This window comes from Athene cunicularia (genome assembly GCF_003259725.1).
Source record: "Athene cunicularia isolate RWA chromosome 4 unlocalized genomic scaffold, athCun1 chr4_part2, whole genome shotgun sequence".
NCBI classification, from domain to species: Eukaryota; Metazoa; Chordata; class Aves; order Strigiformes; family Strigidae; genus Athene; species Athene cunicularia.
Window position 1 is genome coordinate 28484682 of NW_020799099.1, and position 25784 is coordinate 28510465.

The 25784-nt window shown below is 33.9% G+C and overlaps 1 protein-coding gene across 2 annotated transcripts in view; it reads right to left on the bottom strand.

Moving 5' to 3' along the window:
* Window positions 1–25784, bottom strand: part of FSTL5 (follistatin like 5) — a 300031-nt gene that overhangs the window by 19967 nt on the left and 254280 nt on the right. For both annotated transcript variants that reach the window (XM_026847761.1, XM_026847760.1), the window contains 4 exons: window positions 23445–23563; window positions 16376–16525; window positions 10775–10882; window positions 8324–8448 (listed from right to left, as the gene is read on the bottom strand). In XM_026847761.1, coding sequence (XP_026703562.1) covers window positions 8324–8448; window positions 10775–10882; window positions 16376–16525; window positions 23445–23563 — 502 coding nt within the window. The remainder of the gene's footprint in view (window positions 1–8323; window positions 8449–10774; window positions 10883–16375; window positions 16526–23444; window positions 23564–25784) is intronic.

The window sequence follows — 25784 nt, forward strand, 5'->3', positions numbered from 1 at the left end:
AAAAAAAAAAAAAAAACAAACAAAAAAAAAACCACCACCACAAACAAAAAACCACCCACTTAATTTTTAAAGCAGTAAAAGTCAAAGAAAGGGCTAGCTACATAGATACAGTGAACTAAAGACACTCCTGAAGATGATCCTAAATGTCAGTACAAGGTAGGATAGGATTAAGAAGATCTGGCACTCCAGATAATGTGTTACCATCAAGGTGGGCAGATATCATATGGAATGCATAGCCAAATTTATATATGCCAAAAGAAATATTCAGCACTAGTAGAAAATGAATAATGAGGTAGTGATAAGGACTACAAAGGTGATAAATTACATATGTCAAAACAGTCTCAAAAGATCTTTTTCTTCATTTAAAAAATGAAGTTCACATACTGTTTTAGCTGGGGATATGCAAATCTCAAAAGAACAAATACTGAACTTTACCATAATTCCATTCTCTTCCTTTATTATATTTTTACTACTGACCCAAATTAAGAAAATATTAGTGAACCAAAAAATATATTTTTTGTTTGTAAAAATATGATAAAATATTAATTTTGGCATATAAAAGCACCAGAGATTACATTTGTATTGAAAATATAACATCATAATAGGAAAAAAAAAATAATCAGGCACATCACCATTCTGGCTGCTATCAAGAAAATTAAATCCATCCAAGCCAGATGCAACACAGTTTTTTTTTTTAAATAATGACATTCTGGTAGTTTATTAGCAAACATACAGAAATGTGGTTAATTACATAATTTTAAGATTACCTCAAAACTAATAAATTAATCTTTATAATTTGGTTTATCTGGAAAGCCAATGAGTAATTCAGGCAGCACTAAGGTAAGATCAAATCACTGGGTACAACACATTATGTGCCATAACTGCAGGGATTAGTTTCTTTTTATAGGTGATTACATTTTTATACATTTCATTGTTTCATGTATTTTTACATACTGATATATGCTGAATTTTTAAAAGCAGAAAAATACTAGGAGACATTTATAATAATGGTTGGTTCGGCCGCTTCAGATGGACAGATCAAATTATTCCAAAGTTAAATATTCCTGTAATGGCTTCTGCATATGCAAAAGAGAAAAATCTTAGAGTGTGTAAAACATGTACAGTTTAGCAAAACTACCCTTTGCTTTAGTAGAGCTGACTAGACTTACTTAAGCCAACTTCAGGCCATTTCCTGAGCTAATGGGGAAAGACAAGTAGAACATAAGAAAATAGCACTGTAAAGGTTGGCTACAATCTCATGTTGGCTACAATCTCGTGTTTTAAAAAGGCCACATTTGAAGGGAATTTTCATTTCTAAATAGCCACACTGAAGTGGAAATATTTTTTAGTATGTTTTTTTTTTCTTTTTTCTGTTGACAGCTAGCACTTTTAGTCTGAAAGCTTTGTGAAGTTTTATTCAAGCTACCCAGAAGGAAAAGATTTGGAGTATGAGTTGAATAAATTGGTCAAGCAGCATTTTTATTGTATTGTCAGGTGACATGGGAAAAGGCATGCAGGATAACCTACTCCAGAAACAACAGTTTTCAAGACCGATTTCTTGCAAGGTTAGAAACAATCACAGATTATGTGAAGATATGCAGTGGCTACGTTTATGGACTCCTAGCTTTTTTGCGTGGGGACATGTGAACAGAGGAGGAATGAAGTGGAGAATATAGGTTTGACAGACTAAAGAGTACCTGCACATTTTCTAGGGAGGCACTTATTTCAATAGTAGTTGCTGTTGCCAGTGGTGGTGGTAGAACAAAGTAAATTTCATAGCATGTAAACTGTGTCTGAACTGAATCTCTCAATCGTTCATTCTTCATATTCCCTCTGGAACAAAGATACTGTAAAATCCACTATTTAAAGCAGAAAACATGCAGAAAAAGACTTTTTACTGTCTCCCCTCCATCTTTCCTAGAAGTTCCTGTGAGCTTCATTTTCAAAAGCAACACATTTATGGACCAGAAGGGTCCTTCTTTTGTGGGGGAAAATACACAGAGAGGGTAAAGAATGACTACGAGGTTTTCCCTTTAGCACTACTCTCACAGTATACAGAGTGGGAGACTGCAGAATGAATCCCTAACCCAGATTGACCTCCTTTGTCTGCTATGCTACCATGTACAACTCACCGACAGATTCCATAATCATTATTAGAAACTGCAATTACTTCCTAGATAGTCTCTGCATGCCCTGGTACTACTGAGCTTCTTTCTCCAATTCCTCAAGCTTTCAAGTTATTTCCCCTGTAGCACTATATATCCTTATAGCCTAATGACTAAGAACTGTTTCAAACTTTCCACTCCCCTAATGTGCCTTGTTAACAGAATCTGTAAAATATTAAATTGGCCCTTATCTTTGAGCTAAATCATATTGTCTATGTGAAAAATTCAACCCCCAAATTAATTCTACTTCTTTTGTTGATGCTCTGTCTACAGTTGACTCGGCATTTACCACTTCTGTTGTTTGACTTGTAAACCATCGAACAGAAAGTTCTTTCTGATTATGTAGGATTTCTGAAGCAAAATAATATTTTCTGCTTGCTTATTTGCATAGAAATACTGAAAATGCTCTCACAGTCCTTCATCTACTTCACACCTCCGTAGGTGCTTAAACTCCGGAATGAAGTGTGAATTTACTAAATCACCACCCCACACGGGTTTCATTTAAGAAGGTTCACAGGAATGCATTGGCAGCACATTCCAATTACCTCTTAAAGAAAAGCTGAGGTTTTGGACTGTTTTGTGCACATGAATAAGTATAATTTTAGAAAGACTGCTTCCCTATTACCATAGGCAAGAGAAATAAAAGAGAAAAAACTCAAACTGAGAATATTTTAACTCTATTCAGATCCCGAGTCATCTTACTAGTGAGTTGATTGCTCATTCTTCCACTTGTTAGGTCAGGTAACTATATGACATTTAAAATACTTGATAAAAGATTAAAACATCTAAAAAGTTAAGAGTTATCCATTACAGTGGGTTCATTTAATATTGCTTTTGAAACATTTTACAGCAGTGTAATGACAGACCTTAATTTATTCCAATTATCTTTTATTCACTTCGATTTATGAACAGTGGAGCTGAAATAACCAGCCCTTTTGCTCCTTAGGCTTCCAAGAATATATTTTCATGAGTATTATACAAGTAATCTTTTTGCAGCCATCACACATACTAATTGCAAATGTCTATTTTTATGATAAGTAATGATATTAGCAGACAATTAAGGACAAGATCATAGGTTGATTTGAACTGCTTTGGCACAAAAAATAGTTCACCGAATAAAATTTTTTTCTCAGTAAATGTAGAAGGCCAAATATTGAAAATATATATATATATATATACACACACACACTCAGTTCTTAAAAGGTGCATCTACAAAAGGACTAAGCTTCAGTAATAACTGAAGAAAAAACCCTTGGGAATTGTACCATTTATTACAGATTAATAGATCTCATCCTGTCTACTTTTGTGGCCTCAGTGTCGGCTAAATTTTCAACACAACTGGGGGAGGGGGAGATTTTTTTTCAATCTGTGTGAACTGAAAATATTGGCATGATGATTGTGTATGAAAAGCAATGCTTTATGTTCATTCATTCTCTTGGTATAAGTCAAAATATATTGACAGTGAGTGCACATGTCAGAGGTAAAACAAATTTGATAACGACAGCAGAACAGGCTTTTTCATTATATGCAAGATGAATGTATAATTTCTTTGAATCTTCAGACTTCTACAAGCAAGTCTGGGGAAAGTTCTTTAAGGGTTCTTTCTATTAATAACTGTTACTCTTTTCTTGTGCTGTAGATCCTTTTTCACTTCTGACTGACTAATAATTTTTATGCATTGCACTATAACTAGCTGGCACTGGGAAATCATTAAAAGCCATGGGAAACTCTGACTTTCTCTAAACTTTAAGCTTACCTGTGGGAAGATTTGTGAGAGAAAGAAAGAATTTTACTTCCATCATGAAGGAATGCTCAAAGGCATGAGGTAATCCCTCCCTTAGAGTCAGCAGGTAACTAGTCTTGTCAAAAACACACAGAAATTCAAGAAGCAAGTCACCTACATTTTTAGAGCCTTATGGGGTGACAACTTGATCTACCTGCAGCTGAGGCTCTGTACAAACAGTGATTTGCTATGTGGAAACATCAGTGGGGTGCTCTACACATTATTAGGAAGGTAGGTAGTATATTTGTACTAAAACTAATATATATTTTCTTTTTTTAGATATATATATTTATAAATGGTTAGCAGTTACGAAAGGATTAGAGCCAAAACATTGCTTGATTCTCAACAGTGTTTGTCTGCACAAAACTGTTTCTCCCTCAACTCAGAGTGCAAGGGAATAGTTTGAGGGGGACGCCTCCTCACTCCCCAAAAGTAACTGATGGTACTGATCCTACCACATTTCTCTCATCAGAATGAAACTCCTTTTCTTGTCTTCTTCTGTACACATATCGACTATCCACCAAGTATAAAAGAGTTTAAAAATAACAGAATTGGTCTATTAGTCCTTCTTTTGGTTCATGCCTCCTTAGCTTGCTTAGCTGCTGCTTTGATGGCTTATCACAGCTGCTCAAAGCAGGGATATTAGGCTTACTGATTATCAAAACAAAAATTTATTTGCCCTGACTCCTCCTGTACTGTAAGCACCACCAGACATTGCTTCAGTCTGTGGTAGGAAAAGTTTGGGAAAACATATTTTTTTCCTTGGGATTAATTATTGTTTACCTCAAACAAAAATTTTTAGTACATCTTCAAATGTCTGATCTGGGGGAAGGGCATTATAAATGATTTGCTGCCTAAGAAAACATTAAAATATGTGGGGCTTTCTTTTATAATAATGGGCAGCCCATTTCCATTTTCATATATAAAAATAGCCCTCCTAGGTAAAGCAAATGATTTATAGTTCTATCACTTCTTAAATAAAATTAATCTTCAACAAGTTTTAAACATATGTATGTGTATTGTTACCAACTAACATGTTAGATATTATTTTTAAAAAAATAGTGACCCACCACAGCTTTGTTATTCACACTTATTTTTCTCCCTATGTGTTAACAAGCCTATCTGTCTTTACCTTCTATTCCTTGTTCTTTACAGTGCCTAAAGAATAACTGATCAGACAGAATATGTACCAGATAGTAATACACTGTAGATGGTAGTAGATGGTCTGTGTTAACCATGTTATGAAACTTAATTCATATTTTCAAGTGGTATGCCTTTATTCAGACTGAAAGTTTGGTTCTGGATGCTAATTTAGTAAGCCATGCACAGTCTGTCTTCTGCTCCTTCATCCAAAATTTTAGTTTACAGGTGACAAATGCACCTAGCTACAGAAGGCTTTCTTTTTTCTTGGAGGGGCTGGTGTTGCATGGTCAAAGGGGACTGACTTCTAACAAAATGTAAATAGGGCCCTTGAGCAGCTAACTAGACCAGCTAAGTAACCAGTGGTGTTACTTCCCTTGTAGATATTTTTTATAATTCACACTCATAAAATGCTCCCCTGGTTGGTTTATACACCAAAGAATAACAAGCTCAAACTTTATGTCTGTTGCCTAACATCCTTAACAAACACATGCTGTTATTGAGCAATTTTATTGTTGATTGGTGACAAGTTAGGTTTAGTAGACACTTTTTTTCTACTTCATTACTAATTTGATGAATACAGTTAATTAAAAACCTTTCCTGACACACTGCTTACATAGTTTCTTTCCATTTAAACAAAAAAATCAAAGTACTTGAAGGCCAGACATTTTATGTAAGACAAATACTTTAATGACTGACTAGTTTCACATAAATATCTCTTGAAAGAATACATAATAAAATAAAAATGCAATATATGTCTATATAGTTGGCTTTTTTTCTTTTCTAGAAAAAGCACTTGGCACTTTAGAAAACTAAAATAAGAATCTTTACATTTCAAGCAAGCTCATGGGCAGGTAAAAACAGTTAATTGTTGTTGAATTTATTTTGTTGGTTAAAAACACCAAATCTATGCTTTGAGCATTGGACAAACTAATGCAGGCTTTTTGTCAAACTTCAGAAATTTTCTTTTGGTCTTTATATGGCACACAAATGCAAAAAAAAAAAAAAAAAAAAAAAAAAAAAAAAAAAAGTTACAAGATAATTATACTAGGCCTGAACTGATGTACATGTTTATCATATATATGCAGTCACTTATCCAATTTTATTCTTTCACTGTTTAATTGAATTTCATATTCCTTTTTTATTTCTGTGGGTTCTCTTTTTTTCTTTAATTCTCTTTTCTCCTAAGCTGCATGTAGTACAGGTGAAATGACTCATCTTGCTGAAGTTATATGTGACCATGCAAAGCAGAAAGCATATTTGACCTATTTAGGCAAAATATCAACTTAAAATTTTTGACTTAGACAAGATGGGCTCCTCACCAGACTTGGACTGGGCTTATTTTTCTTTTCCCAGTTGTGGTTCTCCTCCTTGTATGATGCTTATCCCTATCCATCTTTTTCTTCTATTTATATGAAAATTAATGTATCTAAATTTCACTTCTGTTGGGGTGGTACCTCTATACTCGGTAGTTTATGAAGCAGTAACTTTTGTTCGCTCAAGGCATACCTGTTCCACATGTAGCAGAATTATTTAATGCTTTTCTAAGGCTAAGTGTGAGGACTGCAGATTACTTCAGGGACATAAAGTGCATTTATCTACTCAATTCAAGAAATGTGGCAGTTGTGGTACTTAGAGTCAATGTACTATTCAGCTACATTAATTTACACATTCCTTTTCAAATTGCATATGGCTGATTTCTAATTTACTTGTTAGTTAAGGCTTTTGTAGATTTTTTTTTTAAATTATATCTTTCGTCAACAACATCTTTAAGAGAAGCAAAATGGTTTTTGATACGTAAGACTAGATTCATCACAGGCACATATAGAGTAAATTCTGGAATCAATTGTGAAATAATCCTAAATTGCATGTTTTCACATTTAAAAGACTACCACTCACTACAATAAGAAAATATGACTTTTTAAAGTGGAGATGCATATTTACATCTGCTATTTAAGATTTTAGCTAAAAATGAATGATGATGTCTCATAATTGTAGGACAGTTAAGATCATCCTAATGATAGCATTTCTGTAGAAGCTTGAACTGGAAGAGCAGAATAAACAACTGAGCTAATCATTTGCAGAGGTATTTTAAACTGTGTCAGCTTGCAAAGAAACTAATTGTCCTAAACATACAAAGTGCTATACATATAATGCAATATTCACATGTAGAAATCCTAAATTGCAGATTTTTTGAGTCCTTACAGGTAGAAATGTTACAGAAAAAAAAAAAATATGAAAAGAAATGATATTTCACATTCTTACAAATGCATTTGGAGGAAAAAAACCCAGATTTTCATTTAAGAGGCTCTGCAGAGATCTTGAAAAGATTTCTGCTCTATACCTGTATTGAGTGTTGACCTCTTTCTCTCACACTCTCTTTCTCTGTCCCAATATCTTTTAAAATCCAGCTGGTCACTTTGCTCCATTCTTCCACACTTAATAGTATTTCTATCACAGATAGAACTTGTCTGTTCTTTGGACAAACACAAAGATAATCCTATGTTCACTAAGAGAAATAACTAAGGACCCAAGAATTTATAGTGTTTCCTGGCATGGATTACAATATAAACCATTTTAACATTGTATATTCATGAAATGAGACCGATTTTATTCATACATCTAAACAGAGTTTATGTTACATGCTCAGTCATGGTTTGTTTTAAAACAGCCTGATGAAAAATGAGGTAGAATGAACAAGAGAAGCCTGTTCATAAAGAGTTAAGTTATATTGTATCACATTTCCTTTTAAAACTCCAAAAGCATATTTTTGTGGTCTGTTAGTCAAGATAATAACTCCAATACAACATAAATGTAATATAGTATGGCAAATATAATCTATGGCAACTGCTCTGAGTAGTAGAAGAAATTAGTATTATTTACAAAATAAGATTTCGGTTCCTGAATTAGGGAATTATCTGAATAATTCCCTAATTTAAATTATCAGTTCCTCAAGTAAACCCAGATGATATTATATCTCAATTTTAGTATGTAGAGAAGTGGAACTTTTGAGCATTTGGTGAGATAAGGAAGAAAAACTCTAATATATGTGTTTATTCTCATATCTAGCTTGTTTTCAAGAAAACTCACATTTACTTTGTTTATGAAAGGTGTTCCAAAGCAATATTGAAGTATTTGGCATGGTGTCAGATTTTCAAGGTTTTAAAATTATATTTTCTTTGAAGACATTGTTATAGTTCATTGGAAAGTTAATTATAATTCAGCTAAAACTTACCTTATATGAGTAATGATGAGGGTTGTAGCTGGAATGAAAAAGTCATCCACTCTGTCAAACTGCTTTCCCACTGGCTGAGTATGGATTGTGTGATGAGAAACACTCCCACTGGCTTGTGTTATCACCTACATAAAGTAACATCATTATAAACTGAAGAAAATATCTTTCAAAATTTAATCTCTATCCAAATAAACTAATATAGCATTTCCTCTGTATTCCATCTCTTGTATTATCCTTCAGTTACCAAGAAAACAACCACAAAATGACAGTGAATAAAGAGGATCAGCATTACAGATTTCAGAAAACTGTTATATACCTGACAACTTATGCTTCATATTGACTTTTTTTTTTTTCTTTTTTTAAGCTTTGCTGAGTGTCTATTTATTCATTTACATTACTAAAGCCTCTAGCAGTTTTTAGTGCAAATTAAGCTTTTTGTTTACCTGTTTGGGGTTTGGTTTTTTTTTTTACACCAGATCCCAGAGTGAGATTAAATTCCTTAAGCACTTCAGAAAGAGTGAAAAGATGTTATCAACTGATCCACAGGAAGCTATGGCTAGGCATACTCCCAATTCTTGTCAGTCATGAGGTAATTCAACATAGCACGGGCATTTTTCAGAATAGCATGTTGATCTGAGTTTACACACTCTTCAAGTTGTTATGAACCAATTTTTCTCAAATTCCCAAATCTTGGACCTTCTCTGAGGTAAATGGTTATGGGTAAATAAAAGACAATTCCATGTATCATAATAGCCACAATGATATTCACATACATGCACTTAAGAGAGGATTAAATATTCATTTATCTATACTGTAAGGAAAAAGGAGAATGAAGATTATCAGTTGCTTTAAAACAGAAGATTTACTCAATTACAGTCATATTCTGGGGAGAAGTGACAGCTAAACTCCCACAAATTACTTTGCATACTCATAGTTACTAAGAATGTGTAGGTGCTAAAAAGGTGTTTTCAAATGTTATTCATTTTTCTGCTTGAGCCCTGTGTTTGAATTTCTCTTATTCTTTATCTTATATGATTTTTTTAAATACATAAGGATTTAATTAAATTCTAAATAAGAGGAAAACAGTTGAAATAAAAAGCAATTTTGAAATTATGACGTAAAAATGATCATCATACTCTCAGGGGATTACTTTAAATAAGGAAGAGAAAGCAGTGAAAAAGTAGGAATGCAAATTCTTGAAATGTTTCTTTAGTGTCTGTCCCTAGGCTGGCCACTGCTCAGAGGCATGGGGAAAGTAAAGATTTTTAATATTATACATCTGAAAAAAAGCAATAAGTAAAGATGGAGCTTGTCACCTCCAGAGGGTCAATATGTTTTTAGTGAAATAGGAATATACCTAAAACCCAGTTTATCCTCTAATCAGGGACAAAACCATCATAAACACTTTGTTCTCAAGAGACTGGCAGTTACAAAATAATGCTGTTGCTTTCAGCTGCATTCTTTATACTTCCCTCAATTTCCCATTTTCATTTCTGAGTAAGGGTGTTGAAAATAATTTCTAATTTTTTTAGGAAAGTCAGTTGTCTGAATTATTTTCTGGTTACCTAAAATCATTTCATTGCCCCTGCTTGAGTCATGATAATAATGCTTAAAGGAAAACATACAAAACGTTGTGAAGGGAAGATGCTGCATGTATACTTTAAATTGCTAATGTAGAGGGACCTGTAAAGTAGGACATTTAGTTTTAACGCTAGACATCTCTTGTGTTTTACTAGCTTTTATTTTCCCTGTATTTTTCCTGTATTTTACTGTAATGTAAATGAAAATATTATTTCATTTATACTTTTTCCTAACTACCCTCTGTAGTCATTACCCAGTTACCCACTTATAAGATGTTTTAAAAACTTTAACTCCTTGCCTAGTAAAGAAAAGACAGACCTTGGACAGTCTGGAAAAAAAAAATAAAACTCCCTGAGTACATCCCTAATAGCAGGAACCTAAAGAAAAAACAAAAATCAAGGGCCTAAGAAGATGCCAGTGTCAAGATAAGTGACTGAAAGCTGGAATAAACAGGAGCTGAAGGACGAATGAAGTAACTCTGTGACCACACATGGACACGAGAAACCTAAAGTTCACTAATGGACAGTGTGAGAAAGGCTGTGGGGAGGGGAGAAGACCCTCACTCTGTTTTTACTACGCATGCTCAGACTACTAAATGAATTCTAAAAACTCATTAGCACAAGACTGCCTTTTCTAATAAATCTAATGCATATGGATGCTTTTTGTGTATAGTAGTCAGAGAGTTTTGTTAGTAAGTGTGGCACTTGTGGTGGAGCCATCCCCAGTGCTGCCCAGCGCTGCAAAAAAGTACACCTGCTGAACAGTTATACTCAATCCTGCCTGTTGAGTGGAGCTCTTTGTTTCAGTTACAATTACACAAAGGTTCAACTTGTCTAATTTCCTTGCATATAATAATTCTGATCACCTCACCTGCAAAGTTGGTGAATTCTTTTCCATGCTTCCCCAGCTCAGCACCCAGACCTGATCATGTGATTTATCGTAGTGTAGTTTCACTGGAACAGGATCTGTACTTACTGCCTGAAACATAATAAAAATAGAAATCCTTAGTTTCTGTCATGTATTCAAAAGAAAATTAATATATATACTTGAACTAAAATGATGACTGGGCATGCATTTTATGATGTTTTCAGCTTGTATTTAAAAATTAAAATGTCAATTGTTGAAACAGCCTTATGATTAACTCAAAGTTACTGAGCTGCTGAAAAAGTGATTTTTATTCATTGTGCTCTAACATTTGGCATCAAAATTACATTATACTGAAGCTATTAAGCTGAAAACAAAATGGGTTTAAATCAAGAAAAAAGTACTTCTCTTCCCTCTGTACCATCACACTCACTTTATACATATCAGTTTAAAAACTACATGAATTACTGGGAAATGGCTAAAAAGGAAAGAGTATTCTCAAGCCACATATTGGTATCAATGCAAGACGTTACTACACAGTCCTGTGTAAAATCAACACAACGTTGCTATAAGCAAAGATTCCTATCTCTGCTGAACTGGGTATATTTTGTTGAAGTTGCAGATTGTTTTTATATGTTTTCCAATTGCAGTTGCTACTTTTGGTAGACTTGTGATCAGAACAAAAGTGTTTTCCCTGTAACCTTGAGCACTGCCTCTTGAGACCACAAACCTTTTAGACAGTTGATCTCTATACTTCCCTTGTTATGACAAGAACTGAAAACTTCAGAGATATGAAATGGGAAGACAACATATTTGATTAAGAGACATTCTGCACGAAGTAAACAACTGGGGGGAATTACTTTTCTATTTTCATCATTAAAGCAGAAAAAATAGGTGGAAATTATTTTTTAGTCTCACCATTATGGAACTGTAAAGCACAGCTTGTTTATCAGTTTGTCAAGGAGAGTACCAGCTGGCTAATTAAGTGAACCTAATTTAAACTAATGATATAGATCCTCAAGATAATGCACTAATGGCTGGCTGAGACTGCTGATGATACTTAACTGTACTCCTGAGGTGTTGCAAGCCACAGCTTCATCTAGGCAGAATTTGTTTTTCCTTTTGAAATGGAAAATGAAGCCAGAAAGATACCCCTTTAAAAAGATACCCCTTCCTTTAAAAAGATCATCTGTGTTTGATAACACTTTTCTGCTGCAAGCTAGAAGACAAGTTGTCTAAAATAATACTTAGGCTGTTGTATAGCTAATTTGTTCAGGTGCATCAAATTTCCTTTTAGTTTCCCCAGACAAAAGGTCTGACCAGTACATATTCTGCTGAATGAGTTTTAGCAGTGCTCAAGATCTGGGTCGTGGCACTGCCAAGACAAGGAGAAGGGATTGCCTGTGGAATCAAGCACAGGTAACGCAGCTCCCAGGAGAGGAGCCAGCAGCAGATTGAAGCTGAGCATCTTGGAAGCATGGCCCTGTCTTACTTATCTTCCAATAAGCTTTTTTTGTTTGGTTTGGTTTTCAGCTGTTTCTAGCTAGCCAGGCTGATCTGCCATCAGAGCAGCATGGAGTGAACAAGGGTGAGCTCTGTTTACTTCAGCATGCCTCTAAGTCATCCCGGTTATATGTGCTGCTAAACAATGCTGGACAATTGCAGTCGACAGCGCTTGCTTTCAAGAATTTACAAATGAAATAAAATACTTCTCTTAACACTACAATGAGAACTACCTGGCTAAATCAAAAGGTCAACATACATCTCTCTAAAGATATACCATCCATGTTTCCAATACATTTCAATTTAGTCTTCTCCAGAATCTTCTCTAACTACTTATTTTGATATAGTTATCATAAAAATAAATCACCTTCAAATCTAGTTGTTTTATATGTGCACCTGTACACACATCTTTTATGTTAACTTTCACAGTAAAAAAAGAATACAACATATACAGTAGCACTTCAGAGAAAAAGTTGTCTTTAGGTCTTTTGCAACTCGACAAAATTTTTATTAGATTGCTGCTCACTTTTAAAATATTAAGTGTTCTCCACATTTGTTCCTACTAGAGTATGCATTTTTGAAAACTTGGTTTTACAGAGCAGATAGGTGGTTTCTTCTTTAAGATATAGACTAGAAATAGTTAAAATTTAAATAATATCATCTGTATTAATATGACATTTAGAGAAAAGACTGTCTAGTAAGCAATATGCCCTTATTTCTTAACAGCTTAGTATCTATTTTCCAAAAATATTTTTTTTTTGTCTGTGCTAGGCAGTACTGTAAATAATGAAAACAGATTGATCTGAGATTTTTAATTCCCTTCGTTGCTTCTTGTTTGTCTGAGTCATTGTGTGTGTATGTATGTATGTATGTATATGATATGAGTAGAACAACAATTAATGGTTAGAAAAATTATATTCTATCCCTCAAAATTTCTTTGAAAGTGAAAGGTGTTTTTTTTCCTGGACGAGCACGAAATATTGTGGAGTGTCTGATTTTAGCTCAAAAATTTGCTAAGGAGCACAGATTTAGTACACTCTGTATAACACCTACGTGTCCTGTATGTGTTTTCCAGGTCATTAAAGAAACCTGAATACTTATGTGGTAGAACAGTCACCTACCCAACTCCATCCAAAAAGTGGAGAATCGCTTTACATATTTCTGCAGGACGGGCGTACTTTTAATTAATGGCTAATTTATTGAATTTTACTTTTTAATTGTCATACATCATTGTGGTAAATATCTCTAAACATTCAGTTAATGGTAAATTACTTAGCAATTTAAGAAGTAATGCAACTGAAGGCAAATTAGAAGAGTCTACCAATCAAACTATTCCATAAATTTAAAACAACCTCCAACTTCTCTACTATTTTTCAGTGGGCTCCAAAGGAAAAATATGCTCTTGCCACTGAAGTCTAAATGCTAATAAATGCAATTAAATTGGTGTTTCATCCATCATCTGTAGGAAGGCAAGAGCATATGAATGTCAGCCAGAGATCAGGGAAACCATTGCCGTAGATTCCAGTCCTTCAAATCTGTGGATTGTAGTAAGACTATATATTTTTAAGTCTCTCTTCCTGAAGAAATATATTGAATTGGTTGTAAAAAAAGTCTTGTTTTCAAAACAAATTAATTATCTGCTCAGTTCACCTCTATTTTGATATGCAAAGGTCAATTTCACTTATAAAAGAACAAAAAAAATGGTAATTTTTTATTATTAACTTTTTGAATAAAACATTTTATTCAAAATTTTATTTTGAATAAAGTCTCTGCCACCATTTGGATAGGTCAGGTTTTGAGGAAGCCATGTGTACTGAGCTAGCTGATACAGAAGGCAGAAAATGCAGATGCTTTACAAATGCAAAATTATTAAAATTAAAATTGTCAAGTTAATGTAATTTTTAAAATGCAATTTTGCTATGCATTTTAAAATTTTTCATTAATATACGTAATACATAGGTATACTAATATCATAGCATCATAGAATGGTTGGGTTGGAAGGGACCTTTAAATATCATCTAGTCCAACTACCCCCTGCAGTGAGCAGGGACATCTTCAACTACATCAGGTTGCTCTAAACCTTGTCCAGCCTGACCTTGAATGTTTCCAGGGATGGGGCAGCTACAACCTCTATGGGCAACCTGTTCCAGTGTTTCACCAATCTCATCGTAAAAAAATTCTATATAAATAAAGATATCTAGTCTGCACCTACTCTCTTAGTTTAAAACTGGTACCCTTTGTCCTATCATTAAAGGCTCTATTTAAAAATCTGACCCCATCATTCTTATAAGAACCCTTTAAGTATTGAAAGGCTGCAGTAAGGTCTCCCCAGAGCCCAATGTATGATATGTCATCTATACAAGATTTTAATTCATTTTTTGGAAAAAAAAAAAAAGTAAAATGCATGAAGAAAAACTCTATTTAAGTATTTTTATTAACAATTTCTAATTAACAAAAATCCATGTTTTATTTAGCCTAAGAGCATCTGTTTCCTATGAATGTGCTGATACTATAAGTAACACTGTAGATGTTAGGCACATTTGTATGATTAAAATTTGAATCAGAGCAGCCAGTGTGGTGTCAAAACCTCTTTATCGGTTTCACATACAAGTGTCCTTTTTTCTGAGAATCAGAGCAGGATTGTTAACAAGTTATTAATTAGCTCAGAGCTCCTTGCCCAGGAAATAACTTTATTTCAGAAAAAGCAGAACTCTACTTTTAAAGTAAATTTCAAGATTTTATATGATCTGTAATGTACTTAACCCACACAAACGCAACCAAAAAACAAGCCCTTTGGCTGCTGACAAGACTGTTGACAGTCCCCAAATGTAATTGATTGACAAATGTAATTGATTTTTTGCCACTGAAAGCAAAATAAAACTAATCTTTCTGGTCAAATGATACCATCCTGAAAGACTGAAGACTATATAATGAAATATATTCTATTGTATGTGTCTGATAAAAAAAAAAAAAAAAAAAAAAAAAAAAAAAAAAAAAAAAAAAAAAAAGTGTAATATGGAACATTTATAATAATAGGAATACTATGCAGAAACCAAACAGAAAATATGTTGTCTTTTCCATATGCCTTGTTAACACAAGCATTTTAAGACTTTAAATATACTTTTCATATTCAGAAAATATATTTTTAGAATGTAATGAGTTTATGGCTATTATTTTTTCATTGCATTCTCACATGTTTTAACAGTTCCACAGACTAAAACCTGTCCTCATGTAAATCTCCTATGTAACCTCATAGTACAGTGATATCATTGATACCACCAGATACATAAAGGGAAAAAAAAGAGAGAGAACAAGAGACGAGACTGCAGTGGTTATTTAATTTGAGTAGTGGGAACTAAACATCAAATTTTTACTCCATCCCTGTAAGACTACTGACCATTTGGAGTATATTGTGACTCTCAGGCTCTCCTGAGGGAATTGTACTGCTCCAAAAGACTAATACTCATTTTTGCATCACCTTGTGCCTTGGTCTTCCACAAACTATATGAGTGCATTAATCCTTGTTCCACTGCATCAATTTCTCTCTTTTACCCAATGAATTATTTTGACTAAGCAGAGTATCTTCAGCATCCCAGAGACTGAGAAACTGATAGTACTACCTACAGAGTAGAGAAGTTCAAATTAATAGTCTCCAATCTTGACTAAGGGTGGAGTTGGGTCTTCCACAATTCTAGTAATTTCTCTTCTAAAAGCTTACGAACAGTCCTCCACCTTCTGTAGCCAAACCTAACCCTCTGACCTTTCCTGTTAAAACTAATAGACACAATCCTGTGATAAGACTCTATTTTAAGGAATCTTAATTTTCAAGTGAAAACTGAATCCAGAAACTTCCCAAAGAACTAATTTCCTCAACTACTTGATTAATATTTATGAGGCATTTGCACTTGATTCTCTCCCTCCCAATTGCCTATTGACAAGAATAGTCACTAAACATAAACTGCTGCTAAATATCAGAAGTAGATAAGCTTTTTTTCTAGGTACTATTTACTCTCAAGCCAACTGCCTTTTTTTCCAAAATATGAAGGAAAACCTTAAATTATTGTGTCCAAATTAGATATTAACTTAAAAATGAGAAATAAATACCTGTACAACTTTCTGAGACTGTACATCAACAATAAGGACTCTGTCAAGTGTGGGCTGAGTTACGTAAATGAACTTGTCTTTTACATTAACAGCAGTTGCCCATACACACCGCTGAACAGGATCTCCATCTGCTTTGGGACAAACTTCATCCTATAATTCAATAGAAACAGGGAAAGTATAAGAATCAAAACAGTCAACAAAGCAATAAAAAGACAAATTATACCTTTTTCATATTTTTTAACTGTAAAATAAAATCTCAGAAAATTTAGGGAAGGAAAAAAGACAGGTGACATTAGGACACGGACTAACATTAGCCAAACTGCATGTTGTAAGCACTACACAACTCACAAGCACTTTAGTGAAAACTATACAGCAGCTTTTTTGGATGTTTTCTAGATATTCAGGCAGTAGCACTGTTGTCCTGAGAAAGAAACCCATTTGATACTTGTAGAAATAAAATGAGCAAGAGCCAGGAGACCTCAAAAACAGAAAAACAAATTAGACACAACACCATCTAGCTACTGTGAGTAGCTAGCAGCTCCCCCATCTGCACCATCACAGTATCTTGCAAAGGAAGGCAGTTATAGACATGGCTTACACTTGCATCTGAGAACACAACAGCAAGGGAGGCAAACAAAGTTAGGAAGATGATAATGTATAAATGGAGAGGAAGAGAAGGAGGTGTGGTGCAAACTGTCACCTGATATAGAGGCAAAGCAGCAGCAGTTAGATCTGCTTTTTTATCATACAGAGTACTGATATGCTACTTCAAAGGTCAGGAAGTTTGACGGCTTCTGCCGTAAGATATTCTCATGTCCTATCTCCCTAGTGTTAAACCAAATATGGATCAAATGGCTTCTAACAATCATTCCCTTCCTTTCTGCCCTTCCATCCCTGCAAAAGGATGCATTTGAAAAAAAAGCAAATTTCCCATTGACTTCAGTGAATAAGACATGTATTTATAACTGCACCCTCACTCAAAATAGCTATCTGTGATTTACATGATCACTATTCATATTTGTATATAAAAATATTCCCATTCATTGTAAATATATTTATTTATTGAGCTATTTGTAACTATTTACTCACAGTGAAAGCCTGCTTTTATCAAAATTAAGTTACTTGGTGAAATAAGTTATGAAATTTGGACACTCCCTTTATGAAATAGTCTGAATTTTTCTGATAATGGACATCAAATTTACGTAAAAAGGAGGACCTGAAAAATATTCTGGTTGTAGAGGTACATCATGTGTCTAGCTTTCTTGTTTTCTTGACCTATTCTTCTTTTCCCTCAGAATTTTGCTTCCTTTAACCACAAGGGACAATTTCACCAAATCATAAGTATTATTCCTTTTTAGCATGTATCTGCTGCTTATCCTTAATTTAGAATGCTCTGTTTGATACATCATAACTGGTTGCTGTGAAAATAATTGTGATATGTCAGCAGATGATGACTTCAATGTAGAATGAGCAGCAAGAGTTGAGATCTTAAACAAGAATTCTGTTTCTAAGCATCAGACTTTTTAAAAGGAAGGGGAAAAATAACGTGACAGAACACCACATCTGGCACTAAGCAATGCTTTTCAAGAAGATGATGATGCATTTCAACACTAACTTTTCTATATCAACATTCTTTGCCTGCTGTGCCTCTACGCTTGAAAAAATACACTCAATCTCTGTATGTTGAAATAAAAAAAAAAAAAAAAAAAAACCAGCTATAACAGAGGGAGTTTCTTTACAGGAGATCGAAAGCCACTTCTTGTTCCTATGTGGTTCTTAATCCTCAATGAAGGGAACCACATAGGAACCACATCGATAAGGAAAGGTTACTAAACTCAGGTAGCATGGGATGGCAAATAATCAGGAAATTCAGTAGAACATAGAAATAAGTGAAAAGATTTATTTTGCAGCTCAAAAGCCATGCACTTTGAAAAGAGTTGTTTAAAATCTCTTTTTAAAGAATGATAGGCATGGTGTCAAATGGGACTAATTCTTAAATGTGGCTAAAAGATTTTCATCACATAAAGTGTCAACATAACAAGTTTGTCTCTAATATGATGTGCAATCATCAGATCAATGATCTATTGTCATTTGCCTTCTCTGCAATTGTCACTTCAATTGGAAGATTGTTTCAGTGATCTCAAATTATTCTTTAAAATTATTCTAAATATGCCTTGTCTCAGTTCCACGTTTTATCTAAGCAAATAACTACTTTTAGACTGTTCTACACAGTCTGTTAGAGAACAACTTCAAATAATGCATCTGTAAATGTTTATAACAATTCTATGCTATGTCATTCTTCTGTCACGTCTCTCAGGGACTCATGTTACTTTACACCAGCACCAACTTCTGCTGAAGGAATCTAGGTTTCTCTCACATAGCATCATATAGATTAGTGTAAATGATTACACTAACCATACCTCCCATTGTGGGAAATAGAATAGGAAATACTGTAAGTTAAGCATTTATAACTATATCCAGAGTTAAGCCACCTCCTTAAACATTTTCTGGAATCTGAATCTAAAATAACGACTGAAATGCATTCCTAAATATTATTTCAATGTACAAGCAATACAAATACAGGGGGGTTTAATACATGAATATAGATGTATACACAAACATATATGTTAAATTAGAACTGAAGGGCATGATTCATGTTATTTACGTAATTCATAAAACTTGCTCCTCTGTTCCACTTCAAATACAGCAAATAGAAAGCATGACAGTTTCTCAGATCTAAAGTAGAAATTATTAAGTAAAAAATAAATCTACGTATACAAATACAGTTAACTGGTTCTATAACATTGTTTATGTTATCATAAAATTCTATAAGCCAGTGCCAACTCTCACTTTGCCCCAAAACATGAAAAAGTTAAAATAAAAGCAAAAAAAGTGTTTCTCCAAAGTACAGTGAAAATTATGCACCAAAAATTCCATATCCAAAATAGTCTTTTTTCCCAGCATTGATCAGTTTATGCAATTGTTTCTCTAGTTATTCAAACAAACGTTTATCTAGATGCCTCAGAAATAGCTTAAATCAATGGAACTGAAGTCTTGCTTTTGAAAAGTTAACATTTATCTGATTATACAGTTTGCATTCTTTTACATTACAGGCAGTAATTCTGACGCTCTGTACTAATTTCCCCTGTGGTTGGGTAACTGGTTAAAATAATTTATCCTTAAAATATAAGCATAAAATCACCATTTTCTTCTTCTAATTAAAATGCAAGCAATTTATTTTTTCCTCATTTATTCTCTCTGAAAAAAAAGCTAACATCTGATAAAACATTAATTTATTTCATTGTTTTTCTCCCCCAGACTTTTTAATCAAGAAGTGACTTGCCCTGTAACAAGTCAGCAGATGGAGGAAAATAAATCCTTAGAGAAAGTTTTTCAAGGTAGTCTGTGGCAAAAAGATCCTCAAAAGAAAACATGTACTTGTAGATTTATATGTGCAAATTCACGTTTATAAACTTACACTTAATGCAAAGTTCCTCAGTGTTTTAACAAGATTTGAGTCAAGCTCCTAAGTAGTATAATGAAATGTCTATCTATGCTGTGACTGTCTTAAGAGTGAGGTAACATCAACAGTTACAACAGTGCATGTATTAAGACATGAATTTATATATCACCTATTCCATGTTAAGTTACTGTTTACTTGATATTCTGTAGTGAGAATCAGACTGTGGAACTTTTCCACAGTTTTTTCAACAAACAGAAGTTAACAATCTTGCATTTACTACACTTGCTGTGCTGTAAGAGTGTAAACCAAAGCAATTTCTGTGGACTAACAAATGTGTTTCAGGTTCATGTCCTGTCAAAACTTTGCTCTGCTATGTAGCCAGATGACTTATCTTGAAATTAAATATTTTGCTTCACCTCCAGCACATATTCAAGTGTGAGATGGCCTAGTCCACTGAAATATGGTCATTATGCACTAGTTTGTGTAATAAAGAGGACATCAGGATTATGTTGAAAGCAAAAGGTTATTTCCATTGGTGTTAACATAAGGCATATGTTTGAACTGCTTATTTTCCCATCTCCAGCCCCCTGAAATATTCTAATTGGGATTCATTAGGAAGGGCAAATAAAAACACCTTTATGTAAGAATTATAATTTGATGGGTTTGGATATTAATTTGAAGATTATAAATACAGGTTGCATATTAGTGAGGAAAATGTCCAAACACTTCAGAACAATGAGACATTTAAAAGCTGAAAGACTCTACTTGTACCATGGTTAAGAATCTATTTGACAACAGGTTAAACAAACAGCTTTCAAAGCTAAACCATAACCCGCATCAGAAAACAGAAATCAGTTTATTCCTGTCCCTATGCATCTAGAATTGTCACTAGCAGCCTAATAAAAGCCTAGTTTCTTTTGATATGAATTTAGAAGATTCAAGTAATGAGATTCTGGGAAGGAGAAGAGGAAGCTTTTAACATGAACCATGATGATCCAGTCAAGCACTAAAACTTTTGCTTCACTTTAAACACAATGACAGTCTAATTGATTCCAATGTTAGACACACACTAAAGTGCTTTGCTGTATTGACACTCAGTTGCATGAGGCAATTAAATATTTAGATAAGGGTTCTCAAGTATATAGTTATTGAGAAATTGTATTTACCTTTAGCAAAATTAGCATACCTAAATATGTACATGTGTAACTACTGCAACATTCATTCACAATACAATGCAATGCCATGTAGAAACATCTGAGTTCATTCTTTTACAGGAGCTCAACTAAAGATAATTTATTTTGTTGACAGGCAAACAGGAAACCTGGGAAGGAACACTGCAGTATCACGGGTAATACCCAGACATTTTCCGTAACACTTCTAGTACCTAAACTGTGCTGTGGAATTTAGAAATGTTCCCACACTTCAGCAAATATTTGGCAATGAAACAGGTCTACTGGGGTTTTACTTATTACTTGAGCAGCTAATTCAGAAAAGTGTAAAGAAATGGGACAGGTTTAAGCAAGTATGTATTTCCTTTAGGTGTATGTTAAAAGATAAGTGATGGAGATTTTATTAGCAATAGCCGCTCTAGATGTGAAAGACTACGTAAAGCCACCTCAAAACATGCACTATACCAACATCTCTGATGAGTAAAGTTTATATGACAGAGTCAAAGAGAATTACTAATGAGCAATTTATGACAAGAACTCTTACCACTAAATAATCGCATGTTGACTTGATAAAAATCTGATGCTGGGACAGAACTGTGTTATTTTATTATTCTATTTAGAGAAAAGAGATTGTCCAAAGAAGCTTGAGGAAGATATGTTGTTCTTCAAAGGAGGAAACAGTTGTCTAAAGCTTCACAGTCAATGAGGTTTTTCAAGAACATACTACTCCTGTCATAGCATTAACAGTATATGCAGGAAATGCTTTTAAACTTGTGTTTCATCCTTCTAGGAGTAAAGTAATCTTAAAGTTGCTTTTTTCAAAATTTCTAAACTTTTTACTGAAAACTATTTCTCAATTTTTTCTGGTTTTGGAATGCAGAGTAAACAATGATGTCACTATGAGTTGAAAAACATAAGGATATATTTTACAAATATTTCTGATTTCCCTTGCAGGAATAAAGACTTATTAACCACCATATGTGAGGGAATAAGTAGAAATATTGATGTCTGGCTATATATTTACCACACCTACACACAAACCAAAGATATCTAAAGAAGGACAAGTCTATACCTAAGTTATGAAGTAGCCTACTTTCCTGGTCTCTCTTTTTGTTCGATTTTTTGTTTGGGTTTGGTTTTGGGTGGTTTTTATTGTTGGGTTTTTTTTGAGGAGGATATAATATTATGCTACTTAAGGTTTGAAAGCTACAAAAAGGAAACAAGTTTGATCCTGATTAGTACCACATTTCAATAAAAATACACTTAAAATCTGGGCTGCACTTTAGACCAATAAATTTTTAACAGACTTCTTAAATAATCAGCTTTTGAATTAAACAGCCATAAAAAAAGCTTTTTGGCTTATTTTTGGCTGTGTCAACCTAATTTCACTTAAGCAGCACAAATCAAGGTATGATTAGCTGTTCAAAGCATAATTATTCACACTAAAATAAATCCTGCTGCTGCGTACAGCAGCCTTTGACATCAATAATGATAACCGAACAGGCAAATTCCATAGAGACAGTTCTGTCGTTATTTCAGTGTGGTTTAGGTATTAGGGAAAAAACCCAAAGTGTGCAGCTCATGGGTTATTATGTATTTCAAGGTCACTCATTCAAATCCAAGTAATGAGAAAAAGTTATTATTTCTGAAAGGTGATAGATCATATGGAACAAGTCTTAATGTAGTGACTAGTACCTAGCATTCCTGTGAGAACATGCATCATGTCAACTAGCAATTGGATTAGCAGTAAAGGAAAAACATGAAAAGAATAAATGCAGGTGGTGAATACACTACTGGTTTTATGTATGCTACACATGAAAACGATTCCATAAATGCATAGAATTTGGTGAAATAGGTATAAATCTGTTAACAATAGAGTTATTGAAACTATTTATATGAATTCTAAGTTGGAGTCAAAGCATCAATCATCTCTACTAACTTCAGTGGCACTGTTAAGAGTGTTTATCAGGATAAGGATTTGCCTCATGATAGCTGACAGTTTAATATAGACAAACATCCAGTGGAGAGAAAGAAAGCATTAAAAATAATAACTTTAGATCTTATATTTAATAGAGAGAGAATAAATCCCTGATTCACAGAGATGCACTTAAGTGGGGGCATGGGGAGAAAAAACAACAACAAACAAAAAAACTAGAAATACAAAGAGCTGTTAAAGCAAAGGACTGGGAAAAGACAAAGACAGCCAAAGAAAATAAAGGGTTTGAAAAGTACACAGGGAACATTCAATCTAAAAAGGGAGATTGAAAGTTCGAAATTGATAAAGGAAAATACAGGAAATTTTGAGTCCACCATTAAAAACTAGAAGACATGTCTGAATTCATTAATCAGAAAACACTAAACTAGCAATAATAAATTACTATCTAAAGAAAACTGTAATTGAGAAAGCACCACAAATAAATTTAAAAGAATAACTTGCCTGAAAACCGAGGAGTTTTTCACTAGGCTTAATATGTCTCTGAAATTCACATTCCACTGGTTGTATTACTTTGATGCCATCTTCATAAAAAACATAAAACATGTTCCCAATTCCCAGACCTTAGGAACAAAACACATTGAAATGTATAAAATTAAATAATGACAAAAATCTCTTGAACTAAAAACTTCATCACATCTTTTAGTACGAGACCAATTTGTTGATGTGTACAGTGCTAATACAGCTAACCCTATGAGAACTTTCGTTGTAAAACTAAAATGAAGCTGTTACATTATTCAGAATTCAGAATTTCACATATTTTTCTCCATTGACAAAACAGTGTCTTTATGAATACAGATATAGAAACATAGTTTGACAGCTGCAGTACTGAAAGTGATCTTGCAAAATTATCTACATTGAAATAAAATTAATATAAATTTTTTTTTTTTTTTTATTGAAGAGTTAAAGCAATTTTTGTATAACTTTGAAAGAGAAGTTCTGAATCTTTGTTATAAACCCTTATTTGGCTATTTCTTTTAGTCAGAAAAAGGAAATATTCCCTATGGTATTTTATTGGAAAGCCAGAGTTGGGCAGACATTCATTCCAAGTCTGAAGGGCCACAAACGTTTATAGAACTATTCAATCCTTCTACCACAGTGCTGCTGAATGAGAGGCATGATGTAATGTTTTGTGGAGAAGGTGGGAAACAGATCTGTAGCATGAAGTCTCAGAATATCTGTGGTCATATTCATGACCACAAAAAGGGGTATTCTCCATAGTTTACCATATGCCAAGTAAGAAAACAGTTGCTGATTTGCTATGTGGAGGCTATGATGATCAGCTCATATTTGTAAAATTCTATGAGGAAAATCACAGTACTCATCAAATTACCATTATAACCAACTCTGACAGCTAAACTGTGGGCTACAATGATTAAAATGTACATTTAACCTGGGGCCTAAGCTTCCACTTTACATAACAATATTTCGTATAGGAACACAGGGGAATAAAACCCAGGAAAAAGAAATTTGAGTGTGAAATTCTGCTTAGCCTAAATTCTGAAGGGAAACCTATGTTAACAGAGAGAGAACACATCTTAAATAAAATAAGAAGAACATTAACTCAGGAGGGGAAGTGTGTGTTTGTGTACAGATGTATGTATGTACACACTTATATATAAGTTCCCAGTCCCTATTAGAAATCACATAGGTAATACAGCAATTTAAAAGGTGGTAACATGCATAAGGTTGTCAGGCCGTGCCCAGAACAAAGAATTCCAATTATCTTTGAGAAACCTTGTGGAATCATTTCCAACTTCTGGCCAAATTTTCCTAAAAAGAAAGAAGGGACTGTCTCCAAGCAGGGTTTTCCACAGTTTATATAAAATGTATCTGTTAAGAAGTTGCCAAAAAGTGGGAGAGGAATTTGTCTGTGCTGCATTTGGTGTAGCACAGAGGCAGGTTAAGGTTCAAGGAAAATTTACCAATCATGTCTATTCTGAGCATAGGGTACACTAAGGGCAATATGCCCACTCTGGCCAACAGGTACTTTTATATGCCTTTGCAGGTAAATTATTTAGCCTATGTAAGATAATATGTCAAGGTCTTTCTTTAAAAAAAAGCCTGACATTTCATCCTGTAAGAACAGCTGGAATTTGTAGATAAGCCTGACTTGAGGTTAGGCTGCCCCTACCAGTGAATACAGTGTAGAGATCTAAAGCTGAGCAATGGACTTATTGCACCTTGGTGATAAATAAATATGTGGAGCTGACTGGGGACAAACCAAAGTTTTCTCTTCTCTGTGGCCTCGTTGCCTAAAAGTATATTATAGTTATTAGCAGGATAATACCAGAATGTGAGGAAGTAAGTCAGCTGAACACCAAGTGATAGAGACATTTGATAAACAGACTCCTAAAACTTCCTCCTCAGTTGCCAATATTCCAAGGCAGGCTTTCCAATGGACACATAATATTCATGTATAGTAACCCAGCCCAAACGGTGAAGGCTTTGCTTCCAATGTCTAGATAGTAATGTTCACCAAACTTCTTCAAAATCCATAAAGGAGACAGAGTAAGAAATGTCCTTCTTTCATTTCAATACTGAGTTAGGGAAGCCGGTTCATATAAGAAACCTCTACCTGTGGATCCAATGAAATAACCCCCCCTTCCAAGTTATTAGGACCCCAAAACCCTTTATTTGAGCATGTGTCTACAAATATCTGTATAAATACTTAATCTATATAAATATCTAATCACTTAGGCAAGTTACTTCCTCACAATTACAGGAGTTATTACTCTAAAGACATCTGACCTAATTTTGCAACCCTCCCCCCACCAAATCAAA